The sequence below is a fragment of the Brachionichthys hirsutus genome, chromosome 3 (genome assembly GCF_040956055.1).
Source record: "Brachionichthys hirsutus isolate HB-005 chromosome 3, CSIRO-AGI_Bhir_v1, whole genome shotgun sequence".
NCBI classification, from domain to species: Eukaryota; Metazoa; Chordata; class Actinopteri; order Lophiiformes; family Brachionichthyidae; genus Brachionichthys; species Brachionichthys hirsutus.
In genome coordinates, this window is record NC_090899.1 from 115,198 (window position 1) to 134,413 (window position 19,216).

Here is a 19,216-nt window from a genome sequence, read left to right on the forward strand (position 1 = left end):
TGGACTTTGGTGTTCAGGACAGGAACCCAGAAGGACAGATGCTGGTGGACTTTGGTGTTCAGGACAGGAACCCAGAAGGACAGATGCTGGTGGACTTTGGTGTTCAGGACAGGAACCCAGAAGGACAGATGCTGGTGGACTTTGGTGTTCAGGACAGGAACCCAGAAGGACAGATGCTGGTGGACTTTGGTGTTCAGGACAGGAACCCAGAAGGACAGATGCTGGTGGACTTTGGTGTTCAGGACAGGAACCCAGAAGGACAGATGCTGGTGGACTTTGGTGTTCAGGACAGGAACCCAGAAGGACAGATGCTGGTGGACTTTGGTGTTCAGGACAGGAACCCAGAAGGACAGATGCTGGTGGACTTTGGTGTTCAGGACAGGAACCCAGAAGGACAGATGCTGGTGGACTTTGGTGTTCAGGACAGGAACCCAGAAGGACAGATGCTGGTGGACTTTGGTGTTCAGGACAGGAACCCAGAAGGACAGATGCTGGTGGACTTTGGTGTTCAGGACAGGAACCCAGAAGGACAGATGCTGGTGGACTTTGGTGTTCAGGACAGGAACCCAGAAGGACAGATGCTGGTGGACTTTGCCAAAAGGCAAAATGGCAGAAGTTAACACTTATTTTCAGAAGAGCTAAGAAGAAGTGGGACATTGAGAGGACAGAAGAGAGTAGACAGGAGGACAGGGAGATGAGACGCAAGGTAAAGGTCAAACAGAGGTCATATGATGACCTGTATGCAGGTAGGATGGTAAAGAGGGAGAGAATGATCTGTACATGCTGGACAGACAGAGACAGAGACAGGAAGGATGTTCAGCATGTTAGTGATGAAGGGTAGAGGTCAAAGGTCAAACAGAGGTCAGTAGTGTGATGGAAGAAGTATTTAGAGGAATCAATGAATGAGAGAGAACAAAGAGGAGACGGAATGAAGCTGATGAGTCCTACGATGAAGTTCTGGAGGTGGTTGAGACTAGACGAAGGACACAAGTGAGTATTTGTAAGCAGCAGTACGTCTTCATGCCGAGGAAGACTACCACAGACGCAACGTTAGCATTGATGCTAGCAATGGAGACGTACAGGGGGACGGGGCTAGAGGACAACCCAGAAGACACATGGACGTAGTGAGGGGGACGATGCAAAGGACAGGGTGAAGTGGAGAAGGTTGGGTTGCTGTGGCGACCCCTCAGGGGACAAGGAGACAGTCCAGCAGCAGGTTACCTCTTGCAGCTCCTGCTTCCTTTAACTGATTTTAATTGAAGTGACGGTGGCGCAGTGGGTAGCGCTGTCTCCTCACAGCCTGGTTCCGGCTTCTCTCCGGGTTCCTCTGAAGACATGCAGGAGCATCAATGGCTGCTGCGCTGGCGACGTGTCCAGGGTGTGCCCCGCCTCCCGCCCAGTCAGCTGGGATAGGATCCAGAAACAGCCGCGACCCACGAGACGATTGAGGTCGTCCACAAGAAGATGGACGATCAATTTCTAAAGCGACTTTCATTTCAAGACAAAGGACACCTTCACCCACTGGAAGACAAGCGTGGAGAAGACAAAGGACACCTTCACCCACTGGAAGACAAGCGTGGAGAAGACAAAGGACACCTTCACCCACTGGAAGACAAGCGTGGAGAAGACAAAGGACACCTTCACCCACTGGAAGACAAGCGTGGAGAAGACAAAGGACACCTTCAACCACTGGAAGACAAGCGTGGAGAAGACAAAGGACACCTTCACCCACTGGAAGACAAGGGTGAAGAAGACAAAGGACACCTTCACCCACTGGAAGACAAGCGTGGAGAAGACAAAGGACACCTTCACCCACTGGAAGACAAGGGTGAAGAAGACAAAGGACACCTTCACCCACTGGAAGACAAGCGTGGAGAAGACAAAGGACACCTTCACCCACTGGAAGACAAGGGTGAAGAAGACAAAGGACACCTTCACCCACTGGAAGACAAGCGTGGAGAAGACAAAGGACACCTTCACCCACCGGAAGACAAGCGTGGAGAAGACAAAGGACACCTTCACCCACTGGAAGACAAGCGTGGAGAAGACAAAGGACACCTTCACCCACTGGAAGACAAGGGTGAAGAAGACAAAGGACACCTTCACCCACTGGAAGACAAGCGTGGAGAAGACAAAGGACACCTTCACCCGCTGGAAGACAAGGGTGAAGAAGACAAAGGACACCTTCACCCACTGGAAGACAAGCGTGGAGAAGACAAAGGACACCTTCACCCACTGGAAGACAAGCGTGGAGAAGACAAAGGACACCTTCACCCACTGGAAGACAAGCGTGGAGAAGACAAAGGACACCTTCACCCACTGGAAGACAAGCGTGGAGAAGACAAAGGACACCTTCACCCACTGGAAGACAAGCGTGGAGAAGACAAAGGACACCTTCACCCACTGGAAGACAAGGGTGAAGAAGACAAAGGACACCTTCACCCACTGGAAGACAAGCGTGGAGAAGACAAAGGACACCTTCACCCACTGGAAGACAAGGGTGAAGAAGACAAAGGACACCTTCACCCACTGGAAGACAAGGGTGAAGAAGACAAAGGACACCTTCACCCACTGGAAGACAAGCGTGGAGAAGACAAAGGACACCTTCACCCACTGGAAGACAAGCGTGGAGAAGACAAAGGAGACAAATACTCGAGTATTTGGATGCAACACGTTTGAGAGCGACTTCAGTTTAGTCTGTAATTAGAAACAGTTTTGCTTTCTGCAGCTACAATCAACCAGGATCAATGATCGAAGTTACAGCTGAAGGACAATAGAGGTCCTAACACAGAACCCTGGGGTACACCTTCTGACAGGCTCAGCTAGGAGGAAGCGCTGCTAGCGCTATAGAGCAAGGCCAGATTAGAATTAGTTTCTTCCACATGCACTGTGTGAAAGCTCAATCCTCTTGTGGACTAATGACCACTGTGGCCACGCCTCTCCCAGGGCGTGGCCACAGCGGGGCGTTGCCTAAACGGTGTGTTTCCTCTACAGCTGGGGTGGTGCTGCTTCTGCAGGGGCCGGTCCAGCGGCTTCAGCCCGCACGACAGCGCCGACGACGTCCCCCTTTACAGCACACACAGCCACTTTGGGGGGCCCAATGGGGGCCCCTATGTAAGTCCTCTTTACAGCACACACAGCCACTTTGGGGGGCCCAATGGGGGCCCCTATGTAAGTCCTCTTTACAACACACACAGCCACTTTGGGGGGCCCAATGGGGGCCCCTATGTAAGTCCTCTTTACAACACACACAACCACTTTGGGGGGCCCAATGGGGGCCCCTATGTAAGTCCTCTTTACAACACACACAACCACTTTGGGGGGCCCAATGGGGGCCCCTATGTAAGTCCTCTTTACAACACACACAACCACTTTGGGGGGCCCAATGGGGGCCCCTATGTAAGTCTGGAAGCCCACTTTTTCTCCCAGGAATTACCCACGAGGACGTAGTCCAGGCCATCGGCCTCTCATTGGGGGGTTGGAACGAAGCCCACTACTCTCTCATCATCATCAGTATTAAATATTGATCAGTTATCGGTTCTGACGGAAGCTTTAAACGCCTCGCGGTGCATCTGGGTGGGGGTGTGGCCATCGTCAGCTTTAGTCAGTCAACATTTACACAGAGAAGTTATGGAAACGCCTACTGTGATGTGATTGTTACTATGGCAACAGCTACATGGACAAAAGCTGTCAGTGGGTGTGAGACAGAGCGTTTGATTAAAGAGGTACAAATATTCGTTGACTTTGGTTACAGGGTGCGCTAAATATTTACACACGACGTTAGTCACAGGTGAGACACGTGGACACGCCTACGCGTGTCACATGTCCACCCTCAGGACGTCTGTGTTTGAGCTTCACCAGAAGAAACGGCGAATGTCTGTTCAAAGTGAAAAATGTCCTGCATTCATGTGTTTCAGGGTAACCCAGAGCAACCAGTCCATGTCCATACTGGGACGTCCCGGGTCAACCAGTAACAAGGAGACATGACGCCACTGGGAGAGGAAGACCAACACAGAACACAGAGACAGCTACAGAGGGACAGACAGAAATATACAGACAGAGACAGAGACAGAGGGACAGACAGAGAGAGACAGACAGAGACAGAGAGAGAGGGACAGACAGACGGAGACAGACAGGCAGAGAGAGAGGGACAGACAGAGAGAGACAGACAGAGAGACAGGCGGAGAGAGAGAGAAGGACAGCTACAGAGGGACAGACAGAAATATACAGACAGAGACAGAGACAGTGAGACAGTGAGACAGACAGAGACAGGCCGAACTCTTTCAGCAGGTTCTAGAAACTATGAAACGTTTTCCTTTAAATCAGAATTATTCTGTCGTTAATTTGAACAAACTATTCTTTGCTATAATTTCATTCCTAATTTTTAATAGATCAGACTTTTGTAACCTTGATATTATATTAAATATGGTTTTAAAATAGAATATTTTAATCTCAGTATTTTCTGTACACAAATAATCGATATCAAGAATTAGATGTTTTTTATTTCTGTCATTAATTTTTATTTTATATAAATAAAGTGTGTATACAGTAGTCCGTCATTTCCTGCGGGGGTTACGTTCCAAAAACAACCCGGAATAAGTGAAATCCGCAATGTAGTAATCTTTATTTTATTTTAATTATTATACATGTACATAAATGTTTTAAGGCTGTAAAACCCCTCACCACACACTTTATACACGTTTAACAGGCAGGCATTAATCTAAATAGATTGTTTCAGTATTATAGAATGAAACCAAAGATCAAAATGAAGTTCTGGAGGTGGTTGAGACTAGACGAAGGACACAAGTGAGTATTTGTAAGCAGCAGTACGTCTTCATGCCGAGGAAGACTACCACAGACGCAACGTTAGCATTGATGCTAGCAATGGAGATGTACAGGGGGACGGGGCTAGAGGACAACCCAGAAGACACATGGACGTAGTGAGGGGGACGATGCAAAGGACAGGGTGAAGTGGAGAAGGTTGGGTTGCTGTGGCGACCCCTCAGGGGACAAGGAAACAGTCCAGCAGCAGGTTACCTCTTGCAGCTCCTGCTTCCTTTAACTGATTTTAATTGAAGTGACGGTGGCGCAGTGGGTAGCGCTGTCTCCTCACAGCCTGGTTCCGGCTTCTCTCCGGGTTCCTCTGAAGACATGCAGGAGCATCAATGGCTGCTGCGCTGGCGACGTGTCCAGGGTGTGCCCCGCCTCCCGCCCAGTCAGCTGGGATAGGATCCAGAAACAGCCGCGACCCACGAGACGATTGAGGTCGTCCACAAGAAGATGGACGATCAACTTCTAAAGCGACTTTCATTTGTCTTACGATAAAACGAACAACGTGTAAAATCATGTTGTTTTTATTGAACCAATCAGAGACACGCCCCTCATTATCACCAGGTACCTGTGGAATACCTGATGTCATCTGTTTGTCAGCCAGGTGAAGTGCAAAGAAATGACGGAAACATAGATAAGAGTTTAAAGAAGAAAGATGCCCCGCCCCCTCCGTTAGCATGTCCTGCTAGCAGCATGCTGTCCTCTGAAGTATAGTATAACGAGACGCAGTATTAATGTAGTATAAAGAGAGACAGAGTATTCGGGCAGAACTCTGACGCAGTGTTCCTGGAGTTTTAATGTAGTATTCGTGGTATTCAGAGAAGTACTCCCCCTTCGTGGTCAGTGAGGAGGGGCTATCCGGAGGCTTCTTCTCCATCACTGTCCAACAGGCCGACATCGCTGTCGTGTGGGTCACTCGGCAGAACGTCGTCCACTGCCCCCTGAAGGTCAAAGGTCAAACACCCGTATTGTTCTGAGGGCTTTAAAATTAGTCCAGAAAAGGTCATATTCTAACAAAACAATGTATCCTGCATGTCCCATAATGCACCTGTATTTGTGATGACCTGCAGCGACAGGTGCAAGTCCTTTATTTGTGTGCTAATAGCTTCACAGAGAAGCTAACCTTCTTGTTAGCCTAGCCCAGGGGCGGGCAAACGTTTTGACAGTGGGGCGGGGCCAGGAACGGATGGAAGGCGTGTTTGTGTGAACAAAGATAAATGACATCACATGAAAGGATTACAGCAAAAAGGGAAAAGCCCAACGGGCCGTAGTTTACCCGTTTCTGGCATGTAGGTGATGCTAACGGGCCGTAGTTTACCCGTTCCTGGTCTGTAGGAGACGCTAACGGGCCGTAGTTTACCCGTCCTGGTCTGTAGGAGACGCTAACGGGCCGTAGTTTACCCGTTTCTGGCATGTAGGTGATGCTAACGGGCCGTAGTTTACCCGTCCTGGTCTGTAGGAGACGCTAATGGGCCGGATTAAAAAGCCCAACGGGCCGTAGTTTACCCGTTCCTGGTCTGTATGAGACGCTAACGGGCCGTAGTTTACCCGTCCTGGTCTGTAGGAGACGGTAACGGGCCGTAGTTTACCCGTTTCTGGCATGTAGGTGATGCTAACGGGCCGTAGTTTACCCGTCCTGGTCTGTAGGAAACGCTAACGGGCCGTAGTTTACCCGTCCTGGTCTGTAGGAGACGGTAACGGGCCGTAGTTTACCCGTTTCTGGCATGTAGGTGATGCTAACGGGCCGTAGTTTACCCGTCCTGGTCTGTAGGAAACGCTAACGGGCCGTAGTTTACCCGTTCTGGTCTGTAGGAGACGCTAATGGGCCGGATTAAAAAGCCCAACGGGCCGTAGTTTACCGGTCCTGGTCTGTAGGAGACGCTAACGGGCCGTAGTTTACCCGTTTCTGGCATGTAGGTGATGCTAACGGGCCGTAGTTTACCCGTCCAGGTCTGTAGGAGACGCTAACGGGCCGTAGTTTACCCGTCCTGGTCTGTAGGAGACGCTAATGGGCCGGATTAAAAAGCCCAACGGGCCGTAGTTTACCCGTCCTGGTCTGTAGGAGACGCTAATGGGCCGTAGTTTACCCGTTCCTGGCCTGTAGGAGACGCTAACGGGCCGTAGTTTACCCGTTCCTGGCCTGTAGGAGACGCTAACGGGCCGTAGTTTACCCGTCCTGGTCTGTAGGAGACGCTAATGGGCCGGATTAAAAAGCCCAACGGGCCGTAGTTTACCCGTCCTGGTCTGTAGGAGACGCTAATGGGCCGTAGTTTACCCGTTCCTGGCCTGTAGGAGACGCTAACGGGCCGTAGTTTACCCGTTCCTGGCCTGTAGGAGACGCTAACGGGCCGTAGTTTACCCGTTCCTGGCCTGTAGGAGACGCTAACGGGCCGTAGTTTACCCGTTCCTGGCCTGTAGTTTACCCGTCCTGGTCTGTAGGAGACGCTAACGGGCCGTAGTTTACCCGTCCTGGTCTGTAGGAGACGCTAATGGGCCGGATTAAAAAGCCCAACGGGCCGTAGTTTACCCGTCCTGGTCTGTAGGAGACGCTAACGGGCCGTAGTTTACCCGTTTCTGGCATGTAGGTGATGCTAACGGGCCGTAGTTTACCCGTCCTGGTCTGTAGGAGACGCTAACGGGCCGTAGTTTACCCGTCCTGGTCTGTAGGAGACGCTATTGGGCCGGATTAAAAAGCCCAACGGGCCGTAGTTTACCCGTCCTGGTCTGTAGGAGACGCTAATGGGCCGGATTAAAAAGCCCAACGGGCCGTAGTTTACCCGTCCTGGTCTGTAGGAGACGCTAATGGGCCGGATTAAAAAGCCCAACGGGCCGTAGTTTACCCGTCCTGGTCTGTAGGAGACGCTAACGGGCCATAGTTTACCCGTTACTGGCCTGTAGGAGACGCTAACGGGCCGTAGTTTACCCGTTCCTGGCCTGTAGGAGACGCTAACGGGCCGTAGTTTACCCGTTCCTGGCCTGTAGGAGATGCTAACGGGCCGTAGTTTACCCGTTCCTGGCCTGTAGGAGACGCTAACGGGCCGTAGTTTACCCGTTCCTGGTCTGTATGAGACGCTAACGGGCCGTAGTTTACCCGTCCTGGTCTGTAGGAGACGCTAACGGGCCGTAGTTTACCCGTTCCTGGTCTGTAGGAGACGCTAACGGGCCGTAGTTTACCCGTCCTGGTCTGTAGGAGACGCTAACCGGCCGTAGTTTACCCGTCCTGGTCTGTAGGAGACGCTAACGGGCCGTAGTTTACCCGTTCCTGGTCTGTAGGAGACGCTAACGGGCCGTAGTTTACCCGTTCCTGGTCTGTAGGAGACGCTAACGGGCCGTAGTTTACCCGTTCCTGGTCTGTAGGAGACGCTAACGGGCCGTAGTTTACCCGTCCCGGTCTGTAGGAGACGCTAACGGGCCGTAGTTTACCCGTCCTGGTCTGTAGGAGACGCTAACGGGCCGTAGTTTACCCGTTCCTGGTCTGTATGAGACGCTAACGGGCCGTAGTTTACCCGTCCTGGTCTGTAGGAGACGCTAACGGGCCGTAGTATACCCGTCCTGGTCTGTAGGAGACGCTAACGGGCCGTAGTTTACCCGTTCCTGGCCTGTAGGAGACGCTAACGGGCCGTAGTTTACCCGTCCTGGTCAGTAGGAGACGCTAATGGGCCGTAGTTTACCCGTTCCTGGCCTGTAGGAGACGCTAACGGGCCGTAGTTTACCCGTTCCTGGCCTGTAGGAGACGCTAACGGGCCGTAGTTTACCCGTTCCTGGCCTGTAGGAGACGCTAACGGGCCGTAGTTTACCCGTTCCTGGCCTGTAGGAGATGCTAACGGGCCGTAGTTTACCCGTTCCTGGCCTGTAGGAGACGCTAACGGGCCGTAGTTTACCCGCTCCTGGTCTGTATGAGACGCTAACGGGCCGTAGTTTACCCGTCCTGGTCTGTAGGAGACGCTAACGGGCCGTAGTTTACCCGTTCCTGGTCTGTAGGAGACGCTAACGGGCCGTAGTTTACCCGTCCTGGTCTGTAGGAGATGCTAACGGGCCGTAGTTTACCCGTCCTGGTCTGTAGGAGACGCTAACGGGCCGTAGTTTACCCGTTCCTGGTCTGTAGGAGACGCTAACGGGCTGTAGTTTACCCGTCCTGGTCTGTAGGAGACGCTAACGGGCCATAGTTTACCCATCCTGGTCTGTAGGAGATGCTAACGGGCCGTAGTTTATCCGTTCCTGGTCTGTATGAGACGCTAACGGGCCGTAGTTTACCCGTCCTGGTCTGTAGGAGACGCTAACGGGCCGTAGTATACCCGTCCTGGTCTGTAGGAGACGCTAACGGGCCGTAGTTTACCCGTTCCTGGCCTGTAGGAGACGCTAACGGGCCGTAGTTTACCCGTCCTGGTCTGTAGGAGACGCTAACGGGCCGTAGTTTACCCGTCCTGGTCTGTAGGAGACGCTAACGGGCCGTAGTATACCCGTCCTGGTCTGTAGGAGACGCTAACGGGCCGTAGTATACCCGTCCTGGTCTGTAGGAGACGCTAACGGGCCGTAGTTTACCCGTTCCTGGCCGAGCCGATACGAACATTTAGATATATAATGTTAAAATGAACAAACACAAAATCACTATAAACAACCAGCTGATGCTTCACAGTTTAAAGTAAACCCGACTCATAAAACAGTACTACAGTAATACTTCGACATACGAGTGTTCAGAGACACCGTTACGGTATAGTGTCTACGTACTGCATAATACTGCATTTATTACATCATTGTGTTTTCTCTTGTTCCTAGCGTTGATGTTTTTAGACGCTGGAACGGATTAAATTGTTTTCACTTATTTTATATGGGAAAAATTGATTTGACGTACGAGCTCGTATGTCAAGGTATTACTGTACTGACAGTATTAGCCAATACAGGTAAAGTGGGAGGTCTCACCGTATACAGGGGGTGGAGGCCACGGCGGCTGATGGATAGCCCAGAGAAAACACTCAGAGTGACCCCAAGACAAACCTGGAGGACCAGCAGAACCAGGAGGAGGCCGAGAGGTCCGTACACAGACACCTGAAACACGCGACAGACACCTGAAACACACCTAAAAACACCACTAAAGACACCTGAAACACACAACAGACACCTGAAACACACCTAAAACACCACCAGACACCTGAAACACACGACAGACACCTAAAGCATACCAGACACCTGAAACACACGACAGACACCTGAAACACACGACAGACACCTGAAACACACGACAGACACCTGAAACACACGACAGACACCTGAAACACACGACAGACACCTGAAACACACGACAGACACCTGAAACACACGACAGACACCTGAAACACACAACAGACACCTGAAACACACGACAGACACCTGAAACACACGACAGACACCTGAAGCACACCAGACACCTGAAACACACAACAGACACCTGAAACACACGACAGACACCTGAAACACACGACAGACACCTGAAGCACACCAGACACCTGAAACACACGACAGACACCTGAAACACACAACAGACACCTGAAACACACGACAGACACCTGAAGCATACCAGACACCTGAAACACACGACAGACACCTGAAACACACCTAAAAACACCACTAAAAACACCTGAAACACACAACAGACACCTGAAACACACGACAGACACCTGAAGCACACGACAGACACCTGAAGCATACCAGACACCTGAAACACACGACAGACACCTGAAACACACAACAGACACCTGAAACACACGACAGACACCTGAAGCATACCAGACACCTGAAACACACAACAGACACCTGAAACACACGACAGACACCTGAAGCACACCAGACACCTGAAACACACGACAGACACCTGAAACACACAACAGACACCTGAAACACACGACAGACACCTGAAACACACAACAGACACCTGAAACACACGACAGACACCTGAAGCATACTAGACACCTGAAACACACGACAGACACCTGAAACACACGACAGACACCTGAAACACACGACAGACACCTGAAACACACGACAGACACCTGAAACACACGACAGACACCTGAAACACACGACAGACACCTGAAGCATACCAGACACCTGAAACACACGACAGACACCTGAAACACACGACAGACACCTGAAGCACACAACAGACACCTGAAACACACGACAGACACCTGAAACATACCAGACACCTGAAACACACGACAGACACCTGAAACACACGACAGACACCTGAAACACACAATAGACACCTGAAACACACGACAGACACCTGAAACACACGACAGACACCTGAAACACACGATAGACACCTGAAGCATACCAGACACCTGAAACACACCTGAAGCACACCAGACACCTGAAACACACGACAGACACCTGAAACATACCAGACACCTGAAACACACGACAGACACCTGAAACATACCAGACACCTGAAACACACGACAGACACCTGAAACACACAATAGACACCTGAAACACACGACAGACACCTGAAACACACAACAGACACCTGAAACACACGATAGACACCTGAAGCATACCAGACACCTGAAACACACCTGAAGCACACCAGACACCTGAAACACACGACAGACACCCGAAACACACCTGAAGCACACCAGACACCTGAAACACACGACAGACACCTGAAACATACCAGACACCTGAAACACACGACAGACACCTGAAACACACCAGACACCTGAAGCATACCAGACACCTGAAACACACCAGACATCTGAAGCATACCAGACACCTGAAACACACAACAGACACCTGAAACACACAACAGACACCTGAAACACACAACAGACACCTGAAACACACGACAGACACCTGAAACACACGACAGACACCTGAAACATACCAGACACCTGAAACACACCTGAAGCACACCAGACACCTGAAACACACGACAGACACCTGAAACACACAACAGACACCTGAAACATTTATTGCCAACAGAATTTGTTATAATTGAAGTGACGGGCGACACGGTGTTGCAGTGGTTATTTCTGTCACCTCACAGCAAGAAGGTTGTGGGTTCGATTCCTTTCCGTGTGGAGTTTGTATGTTCTGCCCGTGTCTGTGTGGGTTTTCTCCCGTTTCCTCCAAGAATATGCAGCTCAGGTGAACTGATCATTACAAACTGTCCACAGGTGTGAGGCTCCCACAGGTGTACCCTGAGGGAGTCTCATCTACAAGAGGGAGGACGGACGGACCCAGAGACATTGCCTGAGACGTGAGGCTACGATTGGTCGATCGCTTCTCAGAGTCACACAGGATTGGTTGAATTTGCATTAAATACGATCAGAACACCTCAGAGGACAGATTGAGATCTGAGGGCTGTGGACAGAACACTTTCTCTCCTCTTTGAGCTCAGGTGATGAAACTGAAATGGACATACATCATGGGCAGGTGATGTTGGGCAGGTGTTTCTGGCACGCTGAAGAGCGACCGACTTACATCGAGCAGCCGCATCTTATCGATGCAGCTCGTCTTCTCTTCTTCCGTCGGCACAATGTCGCGCCAGAATTCAGCATCACAGAAGCGCTCAGAGGCGGGCCGATCAGCCAGCAGCCAGCAGAGATAGGCCACACCCACCAGGGCCACGATGGCACTGATCACGTTCCACACCAGCGTGTTCCACACCTGTAGGAAACACAAGCTCCACCTCAACACTGAGGACACGGGAACAGATCAGAGCCCCGTCCTGAATCCACGCAGGAACCACGAGTCCAGTTTAGACGCTTCATCTCCTCCTTGAAGTTAAAAAGAATGAAACAACATTCCTCACATCAATCCAGAAAGAAAACAATCAAGAGTTGAAGTCATTGATCAGGACAGATCATCAACAATCTCCAACACAAGGAATATTTCAGAACCTGGTCTTCAGGATCCGAGGACCGGTTGTCCTTGAAGGTCTCTCTCGACACACGCAGGTGTTCTGAGATCAGCGACTCACCTGAGAGAGCGGCTCACCTGAGAGAGCGGCTCACCTGAGAGAGCGGCTCACCTGAGAGAGCGACTCACCTGAGAGAGCGGCTCACCTGAGAGAGCGACTCACCTGAGAGCGCGACTCACCTGAGAGAGCGGCTCACCTGAGAGAGCGACTCACCTGAGAGAGCGACTCACCTGAGAGAGCGACTCACCTGAGAGCGCGACTCACCTGAGAGCGCGACTCACCTGAGAGCGCGACTCACCTGAGAGAGCGGCTCACCTGAGAGAGCGACTCACCTGAGAGAGCGGCTCACCTGAGAGAGCGACTCACCTGAGAGAGCGGCTCACCTGAGAGAGCGACTCACCTGAGAGAGCGACTCACCTGAGAGAGCGGCTCACCTGAGAGAGCGACTCACCTGAGAGAGCGGCTCACCTGAGAGAGCGACTCACCTGAGAGAGCGACTCACCTGAGGGAGCGACTCACCTGAGGGAGCGGCTCACCTGAGAGAGCGACTCACCTGAGAGAGCGGCTCACCTGAGAGAGCGGCTCACCTGAGAGCGCGACTCACCTGAGAGAGCGGCTCACCTGAGAGAGCGGCTCACCTGAGAGAGCGACTCACCTGAGAGAGCGGCTCAAACGTTAATCTCGCCATTAATCTGACGTTATGCTCCAAAAGCAGAATGCGGATTAAGAGGAACAACATTCTCATCAAACACACGTTCCTCCCCGCCCCTCTGCTCCTGGAGGAGAAGCGTTTACTCTCCACTCCTCCTGGAGGAGAAGCGTTTACTCTCCACTCCTCCTCGCCTTCAAAAGATGAAGCGTGAAAACTCACCAGACTGACGGACGTCCGTCTCGCTGCCGCCAGAGACACAGAACCTGAGATCACAAACTGGACAGGGACGGAGACACGCTGTCATTCCAGCCTCCAGTTACTCGGGAGTACTCTGGAGTAACGGATTACTCCAGAGTACTCCATCACTCTGCAGTAACGTCTACACACCGAGATGGCGAGGCAGAACGGAGCGTGGACCATCAGGAACGGATGGAAGGCGGCGGTCAGACTGAAGACGAGACAGAGAAGACCAACCACGATCTGGACAACCTGGGGACACAGCAAGTATTAGTACACACCGGTAGTACCGCACAACATCACTACCGCTCTATGGTAGTATTACAGTCTGCTAGCGCTGCTCTATGGTAGTATTACAGTCTGCTAGCGCTGCTCTATGGTAGTATTACAGTCTCATATTGATACTCTATGGTAGTATTACAGTCTCATATTGCTACTCTATGGTAGTATTACTGTCTCATATTGATACTCTATGGTAGTATTACAGTCTGCTAGCGCTGCTCTATCGTAGTATTACTGTCTCGTATTGCTGCTCTATGGTAGTATTACAGTCTCATATTGCTACTCTATGGTAGTATTACAGTCTGCTAGCGCTGCTCTATGGTAGTATTACAGTCTCATATTGATACTCTATGGTAGTATTAGTCTCATATTGCTACTCTATGGTAGTATTACTGTCTCATATTGATACTCTATGGTAGTATTAGTCTCATATTGATACTTTATGGTAGTATTAGTCTCATATTGATACTCTATGGTAGTATTACTGTCTCATATTGATACTCTATGGTAGTATTAGTCTCATATTGATACTCTATGGTAGTATTACTGTCTCATATTGCTACTCTATGGTAGTATTAGTCTCATATTGCTACTCTATGGTAGTATTAGTCTCATATTGATACTCTATGGTAGTATTACTGTCTCATATTGCTACTCTATGGTAGTATTAGTCTCATATTGATACTCTATGGTAGTATTAGTCTCATATTGCTACTCTATGGTAGTATTACTGTCTCATATTGATACTCTATGGTAGTATTAGTCTCATATTGATACTCTATGGTAGTATTAGTCTCATATTGATACTCTATTGTAGTATTAGTCTCATATTGCTACTCTATGGTAGTATTAGTCTCATATTGCTACTCTATGGTAGTATTAGTCTCATATTGATACTCTATGGTAGTATTAGTCTCATATTGATACTCTATGGTAGTATTACTGTCTCATATTGCTACTCTATGGTAGTATTAGTCTCATATTGATACTCTATGGTAGTATTACTGTCTCATATTGCTACTCTATGGTAGTATTAGTCTCATATTGATACTCTATGGTAGTATTAGTCTCATATTGATACTCTATGGTAGTATTACTGTCTCATATTGCTACTCTATGGTAGTATTAGTCTCATATTGCTACTCTATGGTAGTATTAGTCTCATATTGATACTCTATGGTAGTATTACTCACCCCGAGACACTGTGGCTGGCTTCGCAGGAAGGTGGCGCTCATCTCATCCACCTTGGTCCAAACAGTGGGCGGGGTCTTCATGGCAGGAGGCGGGGCCTGAGTAGCCACAGCAGCAGTTTGGAGCGGGATGGCGTTTTCATCCTGAGGAATAACCTGAGTGACGATCACCACCCCGCCGACCTTAGTGACAGACGTGGATGTCATGGCAACGCTCCAAAGAATTCTGGGTAATGAAGAAGATTTTAAGAATCAGCATCAAAATATACTGTTGGTTTAAAGTTCCCCCTCTACCCTCTACTGCCCCCCCTGCCCCACCATGTCGTCTACTGCCCCCTCCTGCCCCCAAAGTGCTGAAGTCACTTTGACCTGCTCTGGTGATGACTCTTTAAACGCAGACCTGCTTACCGACCTGTTTCCTGTTTACCGACCTGTTACCTGTTTACCGACCTGTTTCCTGTTTACCGACCTGTTTCCTGTTTACCGACCTGTTACCTGCTTACCGACCTGTTTCCTGTTTACCGACCTGTTACCTGCTTACCGACCTGTTTCCTGTTTACCGACCTGTTTCCTGCTTACCGACCTGTTTCCTGTTTACCGACCTGTTACCTGTTTACCGACCTGTTACCTGCTTACCGACCTGTTTCCTGTTTACCGACCTGTTACCTGCTTACCGACCTGTTTCCTGTTTACCGACCTGTTTCCTGCTTACCGACCAGTTTCCTGTTTACCGACCCGTTTCCTGTTTACCGACCTGCTTACCGACCTGTTTCCTGCTTACCGACCTGTTTCCTGTTTACCGACCTGTTACCTGCTTACCGACCAGTTTCCTGTTTACCGACCAGTTTCCTGCTTACCGACCAGTTTCCTGTTTCCTGCTTACCGACCTGTTTCCTGCTTACCGACCAGTTTCCTGTTTACCGACCAGTTTCCTGTTTACCGACCTGCTTACCGACCAGTTTCCTGCTTACCGACCAGTTTCCTGTTTCCTGCTTACCGACCTGTTTCCTGTTTACCGACCAGTTACCTGCTTACCGACCTGTTTCCTGTTTACCGACCTGTTACCTGCTTACCGACCAGTTTCCTGTTTACCGACCTGTTTCCTGCTTACCGACCAGTTTCCTGTTTACCGACCCGTTTCCTGTTTACCGACCTGCTTACCGACCTGTTTCCTGCTTACCGACCTGTTTCCTGTTTACCGACCTGTTACCTGCTTACCGACCAGTTTCCTGTTTACCGACCTGTTTCCTGCTTACCGACCTGCTTACCGACCTGTTTCCTGTTTACCGACCTGTTTCCTGCTTACCGACCAGTTTCCTGTTTACCGACCTGTTTCCTGTTTACCGACCTGTTTCCTGCTTACCGACCTGTTTCCTGTTTACCGACCTGTTTCCTGTTTACCGACCAGTTTCCTGTTTACCGACCAGTTTCCTGCTTACCGACCTGTTTCCTGTTTACCGACCTGTTTCCTGCTTACCGACCTGCTTACCGACCTGTTTCCTGTTTACCGACCTGTTTCCTGCTCACCGACCTGTTTCCTGCTCACCGACCTGTTTCCTGTTTACCGACCTGTTTCCTGTTTACCGACCTGTTTCCTGCTTACCGACCTGTTTCCTGCTCACCGACCTGTTTCCTGTTTACCGACCAGTTTCCTGTTTACCGACCTCTTTACCGACCGGTTTACCTGTACCCCCATTTAAAGCCACGCCCACCGTCCTGAGGGTTTATTCATACAGACTCAACTAAACTCATGCTTACAATAAAGGGTTGTGACGCAGTAACTAAACCCCCGCAGTAACGGAAATCTAAGAGTATTGCATTTGAAAGTAAAAGTCCTCTCGCGGATGACGTCATCTGTAAAACAGCGCGGAACTTTACCTGAACGTCAATCCGGAGGTTTCTGTCGACGACAGGAGGAAAACGTCTCGCGGAAGTTTTCTGACGTTTCTGCGCACGTTAACCGATGACGCGTTCGCGGGTCGTTGTAAATTCGGGATGTGAGTGTCCAAACAGGAAGGTACACGAACTGAAGACCACCTGCGGTTAGGGTTCGAACCTTCAGGATCCGATGCAGGAGAACTTCCCGCGATGAGCTTTACATCCGGGAGCTCTGGCTGAAAGGACGCGGGCCACGCCCACACTCGGACCTCCGGAATAATGGGATAATTCCGATATCACTTGAACGCATCATCAGTGTCATTTCCTGGAATCAACGTGACGTCACACACGTTCTTAAAGAGCCAGGTCGTCCTGCGCTGATCTTCGATGAAGGATTTCATTGATTAGTTCCTGTTTTTCTAACTGAAAGGAATGAAACATTCTGGTCCAATCAGAACCTATAATCGTCTTTAGATCTTCACTTTGATCTTGATTGATCCTACCAGGGCAACAACACAGAAGCACAGAGACCGATCAATGCTAAAAATAAATAATGATTGAAATGTATAACGTTAACTACATTCTTCCAATCAGATCAATAAAATAAACACTTTAAAAGTCGGGCCTCCTGATGGGGGACGGAACGTGGCCCGGATGGGAGGACAGGCAGGGTACACCCTGGAGGCGTCGCCAGCGGCAGAGACAGACATCCTTCTGCCCTGTCCTGTGGGACAGACAGCGTGAGACCACGAACAGTGTCTGAAGTCTTGCTGACCTCTGACCTCGTGAAAGAGATCCTGATCTCATTGGGTTTCATCTGGTTAAATAAAGGTTAATAATAATAATAATGTTTAATACAATCCTCGAGGAAGTGAGGAAGAAGAAGGGAGACACAGAGACAATAGAGGATGAAGTTCTGAGTCCTACGACGAAGTTCTGAGTCCTACGACAAAGTTCTGAGTCCTACAACAAAGTTCTGAGTCCTACAACAAAGTTCTGAGTCCTACAACAAAGTTCTGAGTCCTACAACAAAGTTCTGAGTCCTACAACAAAGTTCTGAGTCCTACGATGAAGTTCTGAGTCCTACAACAAAGTTCTGAGTCCTACAACAAAGTTCTGAGTCATACAACAAAGTTCTGAGTCCTACAACAAAGTTCTGAGTCCTACAACAAAGTTCTGAGTCCTACAACAAAGTTCTGAGTCCTACGATGATGAAGTTCTGAGTCCTACGATGATGAAGTTCTGAGTCCTACAATGAAGTTCTGAGTCCTACGATGATGAAGTTCTGAGTCCTACGATGAAGTTCTGAGTCCTACGATGAAGTTCTGAGTCCTACGATGATGAAGTTCTGAGTCCTACAATGAAGTTCTGAGTCCTACGATGATGAAGTTCTGAGTCCTACGATGAAGTTCTGAGTCCTACGATGATGAAGTTCTGAGTCCTACGATGAAGTTCTGAGTCCTACGATGAAGTTCTGAGTCCTACGATGATGAAGTTCTGAGTCCTACGATGAAGTTCTGAGTCCTACGATGATGAAGTTCTGAGTCCTACGATGATGAAGTTCTGAGTCCTACAATGAAGTTCTGAGTCCTATGATGAAGTTCTGAGTCCTACGATGAAGTTCTGAGTCCTACGATGATGAAGTTCTGAGTCCTACAATGAAGTTCTGAGTCCTATGATGATGAAGTTCTGAGTCCTACGATGAAGTTCTGAGTCCTATGATGATGAAGTTCTGAGTCCTACGATGATGAAGTTCTGAGTCCTACGATGAAGTTCTGAGTCCTATGATGAAGTTCTGAGTCCTACGATGAAGTTCTGAGTCCTACGATGATGAAGTTCTGAGTCCTACAATGAAGTTCTGAGTCCTACGATGATGAAGTTCTGAGTCCTACGATGAAGTTCTGAGTCCTATGATGATGAAGTTCTGAGTCCTACGATGAAGTTCTGAGTCCTACGATGATGAAGTTCTGAGTCCTACGATGATGAAGTTCTGAGTCCTACGATGATGAAGTTCTGAGTCCTACGATGAAGTTCTGTCCACCTTCCTCCAACAGCTAGCGGGATCCGAAGCTTCCGGACGGAGGTGCAGCTAGCTCGTGTTTGGTCATGACTGACTAGCGCCCCCTGTGGAGCAGACGGAGCTGCATCATCAGTGACATCACTGGAGCTCCGCCTCCCTGCGTTGCGGTCTGCAGGCTTCTCTCCAGTGCTTGAGGAGCTGCTGCAGTCGGAGGAGGATGAGGAGCA

At 49.8% G+C, this 19,216-nt stretch overlaps 1 protein-coding gene across 1 annotated transcript; it reads right to left on the reverse strand.

Annotated features, from left to right (window-relative positions):
* Positions 1–4,612: 4,612 nt before the first annotated feature.
* Positions 4,613–17,197, reverse strand: LOC137912437 (high affinity immunoglobulin epsilon receptor subunit beta-like). Its single transcript, XM_068756649.1, has 7 exons — positions 16,970–17,197; positions 15,095–15,317; positions 13,770–13,871; positions 13,602–13,658; positions 12,292–12,477; positions 9,751–9,876; positions 4,613–5,771 (listed from the first exon to the last, which is right to left on the reverse strand). The coding sequence occupies exons 2-7, from the start codon at positions 15,296–15,298 to the stop codon at positions 5,685–5,687; spliced, it is 762 nt and encodes a 253-aa protein (XP_068612750.1). The 5' UTR covers positions 15,299–15,317; positions 16,970–17,197; the 3' UTR covers positions 4,613–5,684.
* Between the last annotated feature and the right edge of the window lie 2,019 nt (positions 17,198–19,216).

Coding starts and splice junctions, on each gene's coding strand:
- LOC137912437 (XM_068756649.1), bottom strand. CDS start 15,298: ATGACATCCACGTCTGTCACTAAGGTCGGCGGGGTGGTGATCGTCACT. Junction 12,478..13,601: donor GACGGACGTCCGTCAGTCTG/GTGAGTTTTCAC, acceptor TGTTTCCTACAG/GTGTGGAACACGCTGGTGTG. Junction 9,877..12,291: donor ATAAGATGCGGCTGCTCGAT/GTAAGTCGGTCG, acceptor CGCGTGTTTCAG/GTGTCTGTGTACGGACCTCT.